This window comes from Ranitomeya imitator, chromosome 10 (assembly GCF_032444005.1).
Source record: "Ranitomeya imitator isolate aRanImi1 chromosome 10, aRanImi1.pri, whole genome shotgun sequence".
In the NCBI taxonomy this organism is placed as follows: domain Eukaryota; kingdom Metazoa; phylum Chordata; class Amphibia; order Anura; family Dendrobatidae; genus Ranitomeya; species Ranitomeya imitator.
In genome coordinates, this window is record NC_091291.1 from 10,550,528 (window position 1) to 10,562,314 (window position 11,787).

The 11,787-nt window shown below is 37.3% G+C and overlaps 1 protein-coding gene across 2 annotated transcripts; it reads left to right on the forward strand.

Annotated features, from left to right (window-relative positions):
* LOC138652144 (mucin-6-like) lies at nucleotides 1–11,530 on the forward strand. Of its 2 annotated transcripts, XM_069742914.1 has the most exons (7): nucleotides 1–1,311; nucleotides 2,716–2,748; nucleotides 4,450–4,506; nucleotides 6,655–6,843; nucleotides 7,969–8,148; nucleotides 9,206–9,384; nucleotides 11,020–11,530. In XM_069742914.1, exons 1-7 carry the CDS (start codon nucleotides 1,275–1,277, stop codon nucleotides 11,023–11,025), a joined length of 681 nt encoding a protein of 226 aa, XP_069599015.1. In that variant the 5' UTR covers nucleotides 1–1,274; the 3' UTR covers nucleotides 11,026–11,530. The 2 variants fall into 2 exon arrangements, with proteins under 2 accessions (XP_069599015.1, XP_069599014.1); XM_069742913.1 differs by having other exon boundaries at nucleotides 9,206–11,530.
* The last annotated feature ends 257 nt before the right edge of the window (nucleotides 11,531–11,787 follow it).

An 11,787-nucleotide genomic window follows, 5' to 3' on the forward strand; every position in this document is an offset into this window, starting at 1 on the left:
CATAGAGAGATCAATCCTGGATGGAAAAGCCCCACCATATAGATCTGCAGTTACAGAAAGTAAATGGAAGGTGAATATCAATCCTCTTGAACGTACAAGTACCTAGAAGAATTGATGCTGTTTTGAAGGCGACGGGCAGTCACACAAAATATTAATATATTGATTTACATTTCTCTTTTCTTTGTTCACTTTGCATTTTCTTAATTGATAAAAATAAACTATTTATACCTCTATATTTGGGATCTTCTTACTTTGCAGAATTCTTTTCCCACACCCGCCTTAGACTTTTTGGTACATGTTGGAGAAATTTTAGACCTTTCCTCCCTATAAAACAGCGCCGAGTCAATACTGTGTCTCATGATCTGCTTACGTCTAATCTTTCGACATTTCGGAAGGGTTAACATACTTGTCCCACTAACAAACATTGGATAATGGTTCATTATCTTCAATTAAAAAAAAAATGTCAAAGTCTTTTTAAAGTTTCAGAAAAAATGAGCCGTTAAAAGTTCCATTGTTCGAACAGGTGCGAGAAATAATGAAACTCGCAAACAATACAGAATGTAACAAGAGGCAAATTAACCTGCAATCAGTAATAGGAACTCACGGATAAACCTGAAATGAGGCGTCATCGTAATCAGTGCTGCCGAGAAAGTTACTGAAGGTAAGTGCAGTCCTCGCCCGTCTCTCCTGCCACCACTATGCAGGAAAGCAGGATCAATAAATGGGGATAAACTGATACATTTAATGGAATCCTCCGATTTATTTGGAAATGTATTTAGGAAAAAAACTATCAATGATGACAGCAACGTTATTCTTTACATCACTTTTAGTTTCTTATCATTTTTTTTAATTTTTGCTATGGTTGAATAGACGTGTTTCAGGGGCCATAGATTCGTTTTGTGTTCTTGTGTTTCGATTCATTATATAACTTATGACAGTGATACATAATTATTTCCAAGCATTGCGTCGCGTCTTGTCAGGTCTAATCTGTGTTGCAATGTAATACAATATTTATTACTTTTCTAGCATCTGAAGCAATCGTTAGGCGAAGGGAATGAAAGGCTAAAGAAAAAAATGCCAAAAACAACATAACACTAAAATAATCACAACTGAGAGATCGCCTTGGTTGATACCTTTCAATAGCTAACTGAAAAGATAGTCTCTTCATAGGAATGATTTATCTGGTATTATTAATACTAATGATGGATATGTGCAAAGTAACACTGCCTCCTCCTTAGATATAATATCTTTATAATTTGTAGGAAAAAGTAACAATGAAATGGATATTCTCTGGTTGCCTTGTAATTGTTGGTAAGAGAGATATTCTATATGTTCTGCTATGGTATATAATCATTGGAAAATACATTTTATCTATTTATCTAATATCCATTCATCTATAATCTATCTATCTATTATCTATCAATTTATCTTGTATCTATCATCTATCTATTATCTATCTATCTGTTATCCATCTATTATTTGTTTATCTATCATCTATCATCTATTTATCATCTATCTATCTATTATCTATTATCAATCTATTATCTGTCTATTATCAATCTATTATCTATCTATCTATTATATATCTATTATCTATCTATCTATTATCAATCTATTATCTGTCTATTATCAATCTATTATCTATCTATCTATCTATTATCTATCTATCTATTATATATCTATTATCTATCTATCTATCTATTATCTATCTATCTATCTATCTATTATCTATCTGTTATCCATCTATTATTTGTTTATCTATCATCTATCATCTATTTATCATCTATCTATCTATTATCTATTATCAATCTATTATCTGTCTATTATCTATTATCATTCTATTATCTATCTATCTATCTATCTATCTATCTATCTATCTATCTATCTATCTATCTATCTATTATATATCTATTATCTATCTATCTATCTATCTATTATCTATCTATCTATCTATGTATCTATCTATCTATCTATCTATCTATCTATTATATATCTATTATCTATCTATCTATCTATCTATCTATCTATCTATCTATCTATTATATATCTATTATCTATCTATCTATCTATCTATCATTTATCTATTATATATCTATCTATCTATCTATCAATCATTTATCTATTATATATCTATTATATATCTATTTATCTATTTATTAACTATCAATTATCTATGTATTACGGTATCTATCTATCTATCTATCTATCTACTATCAATCTATTATCTATCTATTATCTATCTATTATCTATCCATTATCTATCTATTATCTATTTATTATTATCATCTATCTATTATCTATTATTTATCTATTATCCATTATCTATCTATTATCTATTATCTTTCTATCATCTATCTATTTTCTATCTATTATCAATCTATTATCTATCTATCTATCTATCATTTATCTATTGCTATCTATTATCTATTTATTATTATCTACCTGTCTATTATCTATATATCTATTATCTATCTATCATCTATCTATTATCTTTCTATTGTTTATCTATCTGTTATCTATCTATCTATCTATCTATCTATCTATCATCTATCTATCTATTATCTATCATCTATTATCTATCTATCATCTATCTATTATCTTTCTATTGTTTATCTATCTGTTATCTATCTATCTATCTATTATCTATCTATTATCTATCTTTCTATCTATCTATCTGTAAATGTAATGATGGATATACAATGATTTCTCTTTCAGGTCTCCCCTGTGCCCTTTCTTACATTCTCTCACGTAAGATCCAACACAAAGTGTAATTAAACTTATAACTATCAATAATTCTGACTTAATTATAGTTACTGTGCATGATCCTCCTTTATCTTACACTTACGGTTCGGAGGGTAGATTCATCACCACCTTCCTAATTTAGCACCGTACTTTTAGTCCATGGATTGGCATGAGTGAATCAGCTGAAATTAGAATTATTTGCTTGAATTTGGAAAACAAATGAAATAATAATCAAATGTATCCACCGCGATTCCGACGTGCTTTATCATGGTCGGTGTTCTCTCTGTACTGTAATAATCGGGAGAATCAATGAATAGTGCGGTGAATTCATCACTCGTTTGTTTAGTTCCCGCAAGTCTCTATCTGGTTCCCTACAACTCCGGTCTCTTCCAGTCAAACAACGTTATCTTTTACGTCTTCATGCACTTTGCACCAGTGCTGCACGCGTTGAGTTGGATTTGGTTGACACAAGTCTTGATGGCTCTTACAGAGGTCTTTGTGGCTTCTTATGAAGTGTGTTGTATTCCTCCAACCGATTGCCCCCTTGAAGAAGACGAGTCCGATCATTGACAGTGCACATAAACTGTGACCTAAAGATAAAACAGATCTTAGGAAAGGGTCACAATATTTAGGCCATTTATGAGTTTTCAGTCATAATTATTATTATTATAACTAGCGTGGCTTTTGCTATTTTTTTTGTAGGATATTCCCCGCACCAATGCCATTATCTATGCCCTTGTTAAACATGGCAGCGATATATTTCATCATTTACGGAGCATGCGCCGGCTGCACCTCGTCCTGCTTGGTTCCCATTGGCTGCGCGCCGACTCCCGGGTCACGTGGGGCCCGACGTGTTTCCGGCTTTCGGCCGCCCGGCGTGCTGGGACCAGGCGGACGTTAGGTAATGCGGGGCTGCACCATGCTGTCCATGCATCTCTATTTATTCTCCATGCCCCTCTGCATCTATGCGCCCCTTGAGGAAGGTACCATACCGAAACGCGCGTCGGGGTGCGGTTTCTGCCATCAATACTAGGTAATAAGCATCCATGTATTGATGTTAGTACTTGATTCGCTGGCACTATAGCTATGAAATATATGAATTGGATTATCCTTTGATTGTTTGCATGGTTATCACAAGCTATATATGTCGGTGACAACTATTATTATCGCACTTTGCACCTTTGGATTTTGTGGACCGCCGGTATGCTATTACCCTTTCCCGGGACACACCTGACCTTGGGCTTGGCTTGATGCTGATGACGTCCTGTGTCATCTTTTTTTAGCCCCATTGTGTCTGTCTGTTTGGTATACTTTGTTTGATCTTCTTTTGTTTATAATAAAGCGTTAATAATTGCTGGATTCTATGACTGCCGTGTGGTTCCTAGGTTTTCTGTAGTTACAAGGGAGCGGCTAGTGCCTGAGAAATTATTATTGTCTTCTTTCATCTTCTTCTACTAAATTGATCAATTCTTTTGTCTTTTTGGGGCACGTGAAAGTCCAGCGTTAAAGGTTCCTAAGCTGTGTAGATCCACCAATCACCATTACTATTTGGCCAATGTGTCGATTAGCGACTCCTTTAGTAGGTGGGGGAGGTGGTGGCAGTTGGTTTGGATTAAGGCTTGGGGTTTGCGATCTCTTTTCCCCCATCCTATATTTTCTACTTAGTGAATGATGATGTTTTATGTTGTTTTTTTCTACTTCCTGCAGTGGAGAATAGCACACCAGCACCGACTACAGGCCAGAATGAGACACCTTCTGATAATAGTGAGTATGGCCGGCCTAATCACTGTACACCCGGGCCTCTGCTTCTTGTACCACATATCTTTTTGAAGTAGAGGAGGATGGACTGTGACCGAGAGGGACTGGAAAAGAGCTCCACCGGACCTATTTTCTATGTGCGCCATGGGGGATTGTGTTCTGTGATAGCCCAACATCTGTCTTTTACGAAGGTTTAGTCATCCCTTTTTATTTTAAGATCAAGCCCAGGGTGGTTTAAGAGTAAACAAATAACACATGCTCACCTACTTATCCCCATAGCTTCACTATACCATGACCATTGCCCAAGATCAAAGCTTCTCTCCTTGCTTCCACTGGTGATGGCTCATGTTTGTGAGTTCAGGTGACACCACTGTTTCACCCAGAACGCAAAAGACCTTCATTAACACTATCGATTCACCTAAGAAATCCTAGACTTTTATTGACATCACTACTTCACCTAACGAACCAGAAAATTTCATTAGTATCACTGCTTTTTCTAAGGAGACAGAGACTTCTTTAGACATCACTGCTTCGACCAAGGAACCAGAGAGTATAATTGAAACCAATGCCTTAGACAAAAATGTTGACATTCATTGACATCACTGCACCACCCAAAGAGAAAAAGACTTTTGTGGACATCACTCCTTTACCCAAGAAACCTGAAACTTTTATTGACACCACTGCTTCTCCTAAGAAGACGTAGCTTTTCTTCGACATCACTGCTTTATCTAAAGAACCAGAGATACTCATTGAAACCACGGCTTTATTCAAACTTTCAAAGATGCAGAGACTTTCAAACACATTATTTCTGCAGCCAATGAACCAGAGAATTTCATTGACACCACTTCCTCACCCAAGGACATGGATACTTTCATTAGAATAACTCACCCAAGGACCTGGAAACTTCTTAAGCAAAGAACCTGGAGTCTTTCATTAACACCACATTTTTACCTAAAGACCTGGATGCTTTCATTTCTTCACCCAAGGACCAGGAGACTTTAATTGACACCACTTCTTCAACCAATAATCTGGAGATTTTCATTTGTACCACTTCTTCACCCAAGGACCTGGAGACTTTAATTGACACCGCTTATTCACCCAAAGACCTGTAGACTTTTTTTACACCACTTCTTCACCCAAGGACCTGTAGATTTTCATTGGCATCACTTCTTCACCCAAGGACCTGGAGACTTTCATCGACACCATTTCTTCACTCGAGGACCTGGAGACTTTACTTGACACCACTTCTTCACCCAAGGACCTGGAGATTTTCATTTTATACCACTTTTTCACCCAAGGACCTGGAGAATTTCATTGGCATCACTTCTTCACATAAGGACCTGGAGATTTTTACTTGCATCACTTTTTCACGCAATAAGCGAGAGACTTTTATTGGCATCACTTCTTCATCCAAAATCATGGATATTTTTATTGGCAGCACTTGTTTACCCACAGGCATGGAGAATTTCAGTAGCTTTACTTATTCACCCAAGTACCTGGAGACTTTCATTAGCATCACTTCTTCATCCAAAATCCTGGAGATTTTTATTGGCATCACTTGTTTTCCCACGGACATTGAGAATTCCATTGACATCACTTCTTCACTTAAGGACCTGAAGACTTTTATTTGCATTACTTTTTTTAACCTGGAGACTTTCATTGGCATAACTTATTCCCTTGTTCATCCAAGGACCTGGATAATTTAATTAGTATTACTTATTCCCTTAAGTACCTGGAGACTTTTGTTGACACCAATTCATCATCCAAAGACCTGGAGACTTTCATTTACACCAGTTCTTTACCCAAGGACCTGGAGACTTTCGTTTACACCACTTCTTTACCCAAGGACCTGGAGACTTTCATTGACACCACTTCTTTACCCAAGAACCTGGATACATTTATTGGCATAACTCCTTGATCCAAAGACTTGAGACCTTCATTGGAATCACTTCTTCACCCAATGACCTGTAGACTTCTTTTGGCACCTCATCTTCACCTTTAGTTATGCATATCCAACTACTTCATATTTTATTTAGTTTTTAATTTCGTTTTTTCTTTCCAAACTTCATTTTTTAATTTAGATGCATTGTAATAGTAAAAGCTTAGTTTCTGAAGTGGATATAACCCTTGCATTTACCATTGTTTTGTAACCAGATTCCACCATAACCTGCCCTCCTGACGCTGAAGTATATAACTGTACAGGGTGCTGGTCAGAATGTCCCATTGCAAGAAATATTTGTAGCAGTGAATGCAAGGAAGGATGCACATGTAAAATTCTCGGATATTTCCTCCATAATGACAATTGCTTTCCACTTTCTCAGTGCCCGTACCTCCCACTGAAGGGTAAGAAATCATGTAATTATATTTGTTTTCAGAAAAGGGAAGAATGGCAACAGCGGTAAAATATATATTGTATCCGTGTATACTCGTGGTCGAGTGAGCTTCTCAATCTATCTATCACATCACATAGTATCGCAAAACCAAACATCGTAGCCTGTATAAAAGTAGAGGCAGGGAATGCAGCAGCCATTTACTGTGTATCTGTATAATGATAGGACATAACAGCTCAAAGCGCAACACTAGAGAATTTGTGTATGTGTTTTACAACGGTGAGAAAAATTAGCATGGGAAGTGAAGAAAGGAGAATAATTCAGAGATTCATTTTTGTTTCATTGTTCGTGCAGAAACGAGCCAACAATATTGCAGAAAGAAAAAAATAGCTCAGTGACTTCCAAAGTGTGTACGTCACAAACTATTGTACTGAGACTTTGGACACCTGTTACATTAGTCCTATTGTCATTATATTTTGGATATGTAACGACCAAGAATTTCTTGCTTTCTAGCCTTTCACCAAAAGTGACCAAAGTTCCGAGGTTCACGGAACTGCGTACCGACCAGGTGTCCATAAGGTACACAAAGCGTGCGTGTCACAAACTATTGTTTTTTTTTTGCATTCCTGTTTTATTAGTTATCAAGTGCGGACTATTAAATAAAGTGACAAAAAAAATTACCTAATAGGTAAAAAACTAAAAAAAACCACAAAAGTTCAAATCAGCACTCTTTTGCCCCATTGAAAAAAAAATATTTGGTATCAATAATGTCCAATCTATCAAAGATCTATAAAAAGAATTAATCTGCTCTGATAATGGCGTAACAAGAAAAAATCGAAACCCAAGAATTATGGGTTTTTTTGGCCTTCGCAACAGGTGATCAAAACATCGTATGTGCCACAAAATGGTATCAATACAAATGTCAGCTCAGGGCGTAAAAACTAAGCTCTCATCAGCCCCAAATCCCGAATAATCGAGACGCTACTGGTCTTGGAAATTGGCGACAAGCGCAAAACTTTTTTTTTCATACAAATTTCGGATTTTTTTTTTTACCGCTTTTATTAAAAATAAACTAGACATGTTTGGTATCTGTGCACTCGTACTGACCTGCGGAATCCTATTTTCTTTCATTCTTTAGATAAAATATGTCCGGGTAACATGGTGTGGAGAAATTGCTCAGTTTGTAAAGATTATTGCCCAGTTCAAGGACAAAGGTGTATAAAGAAGTGCAGGACGGGGTGTGTTTGTAAGGGCGACTTTTTGCTATATTATGGGAGATGTATCCACAAATCTGCCTGTCCACAGAGATTCGCTTTTGGTAAGAATTATACTGTTTTTCTTTTTTAACTTTTTTTTTTTCCTTTTCTTGTTATTTTAGTTTTCTTTTTTTCCACCTGTTAACTTGCTAAGTCACGCTAAGTAAAAATTAAAAAAAATTAAAAATATTTAAAAAAAACACAAAATTTTTAACTCACTCCCCTTTTGCCCCATAAAAAACAAACAAACAAACAAAAAAAACAAACATATTTGGTATCGATGCATTCGTAAAAGTCCGATCGATCAAAATATAAAATAAATTAATCCACTCGGTAAGCGGTGTAATGAAAAAAAATCAGAATGCCAGAATTACCGTAATTCTTTCTTTGTTCACCACAACTTTGCTATAAAATGCAATAACATTGTATCTACCCTGAAATGGTATCGGTAAAAACGTCAACTTAGGGCACGAAAAATAAGCCATCACCCTGCCCCAGATCCCAAAAACTGAAATTGGCGACAAAAGAAATTTTTCTTATCTTACACATTCCTTATTTTTGTTTCATCACTTTAGTAAAAAAAAATATACATGTGTGTTATCTACGTAATCATACCGACCTGGAGAATCATAATGGCAGGTCAGTTTTATCATATAGTGAATATGGTAAATAAAAAACAATTATGGATTTGCAGTTTTTTGTAATTTCGACACACTTGAAATTTTGTTCCCATTCTCCAGTACCGTATATGGTAAAACCATTATGGAAACAGGAATACATCAGGTAGGACTGCTCTATATGGGTATACCTTGACGTGGAGCAGCTTAGTATACATTTTTTGCAAAAAGCGTATCAACCAAATACCCTGTTTTTTTTAAGATCTTTTTACTAGCACTTGCAGATTACTGTGATTTTTTGAAACTGAGAGTTTGTGGTTTTACTATGCTCTTTTGTGTCTTCATGGTAAAACCATTGGTGCCGTTCAAAAGTCCAACCCATAGCCCTCATATGGCTATATGGCTGTAAAAACTAATAAAGTTATGGCTCTTGGAAGAAGGGGAAGAAAAATTGAAAAATGGCCAAGGCGTGAAGGGGATAACGTTAATGTCATTATTCTAGTTCCCAGCTGTCCCGATGGCCAGAGTTGGCATTACTGTGCTCCGTGCGAATCCTTTTGCTTTCCCGAAAGTAAATGTGGGAGGGAATGTGTACAAGGCTGCACGTGTGAAGACGAAGATTTGGTATGGTATGATGGAAAATGCATCAAAAGAGAAAAATGTCCTTCACTTCCTTCTCAGGTAATTTATTTTGCTTTGTTTTGTAATATTGTCTTGGTGGTTATGGTTGAATGGCACTAAACCAAAGAGAAAAAGCCAATCCAATGATGGATGATGGATGGATCGATTGGTGGTTGTCTGCCACCAGTAGTTTCCTGTACAGTGACCTCTTCTGTAGTATTGCATGGCGCCAATCGATGAACAGCCATATAGCGTGTCCTTAGCCCATCCAATCAGTAGCTAATATGGCCAATCTGGTTTATATAACCTCCTGTAAGATGTCTAGATCCCTAAATAAGGCATAAATACAGGTGCTGACCAGTGAGGACAACCTGTGTAATATCTAATAATTGATCATTGGCTTCTTTAATAGGATTGTTCCGGAAAGAGAAAAATAGCAACGACACTTTCTTCCTAAAACAGCAGCTCAGCTCCTTTGAAGTGAATGCCAGAGAAAATCTGTAAATGGGTAACATGCTGTTTTTGGAGGAAAGTCATGTTTTAGTATTCATGGACTAAGCCCTTTCAGAAAGAGTATGTTTGTCATGCTGCTGCAATGCAGGTAGGTGCAGGTTCCACTAGATTGCAGTAGAATGGAAGCATAAACAGAGCTGGCCTGCAGTGCAGCAGCGAGGCTACAATGAGAGGAAGCAGAATAATCCAACAAACCGGGTCAAATCCTAGATTGTAGCGTAGTACTAAAGAATAAGCAAACTCACGGTCAGAGACAAGCCAGGGGACCAGTAACGGTCAGGAGAGGATAAGGCAGAAGACAAAAGACAGAAGCAGGTCAGGGTACAAGCCAAGTCAAAACCAGGGAGTCGCACACTGAAGGGAAACATTGAGTCAAGATGGGAATAGGGGAAAACAGAGATACGGGTTCAGACCACAAGCGCAGCAGGACAAATCAGAGCAATCGGAGTCAGCTGCAGCAGCCCTATGCAAAAACTTTAACTGACATCGCCTGCAGGAAGTAGCGGCAATAAATAGCCAACCTGAGCCAAGACTGAGGCTAGGAAAGGTTAACTCTTGACATTACCAGACTAGAAAAAAGGGAAAACAGGACTCAAAACCCAGTCTGGATCATGACAATGTTAAAATGTTGTATTCGAATTTCAATGTCTATGTCAGGACTAGAATTGGTGCAAATGGATTCGAACGTTGGTCGGTAGAATGGGAGATGGAGTAACGCCTCTTAACCGATGGTGTCCGCAGATCTTCTTTTGATTGGCTGGCCTGGAATGATGTCACATGGTCATCATGCCACAATAATGGTGTTATGCCAGGCTAAAAAAATCAAAAGAAGGTCCATGGACACCGTCAGGCAAGAAGCAGTAGGCCCTCTCCTATTCCAACGGCCACAGACTACTGTTATGGCCACTGAAACGGGACTTAGAATTAAATTCACACCCATTCTAGTCTGGATCATAACCAGTACATTCGGGAGGTTTTCCAGAGAATGGGATGCATATATGATGCCCACCAGACTCCTCTTAGCTCATGATATAGAAGCGAGAGATGATGGATAAACCCTTTAATAGTCAAGATTCTGAATCCATAGGTGAAGAAATGTCGCCCCAAACTGGTCCAGTGCAGATTTTCGGGTGGTGAGACCAGTCTGATATGGTCTAAGTTTTGACTTGTATTTTCTCTTAGCCCTAGATGTGAATCATCCCTCCATGATGACGTCTCCCAGCACCACATCAGACGAGATCCTCCACCCATCACACTGCTAAAAATGAAGTACAAGAACCTCCTCTGAAACCCTTAGGATATGTTCACACGTTGCCTTTTTGCAACGTTTTTTTTTCGGTGGCTTTTTTTTCTATGTGGAAAAAGAGAAAAATAATGGAAGAATGTCAATTTTTTTTCAGCTTCTTTGTTGCAGTTTTTTTTACTCATTTACATGAATGGATTTTACTAATTCACTTGAATGGATTTAAAAGCATGATAAAATGTATAAAAAATGCATGAAAAAAAGTACCAAAACATGTATGAAGCATCTATCCTGCCAACATTCTGAATTTTTCATGCATAAAAAGAAAACAAAAACGCTGCAAAAAAGCATTGTGTGAACATAATATTAAACCTCATTACTGCCTGTGATTATAAGTGAATGATCCTTATAAAAATACAATGATTTCACTGTGATAATAAACTGCAGCTGATTCCACCTCGTTAGTTTGTACTGTAATCATTTTTACACTAGAAAGAGAGAGCAAGACAGCGCAATATCCCGTCCTGAATAAGCAGAGACAGCAGCATAATAAAGAGAAGATGGCCCAATGAAGACCACACCGGTGACTGGAGCGAAGAAAACTACTGATCAGGAATGGGTGTCACGGCTCACGGGGAAGCTGCACGCTACAGCAAGGGAGCCGAGCAGCGGGGAACTCACCGGGTAGCAAACAGGACCTGAACCAC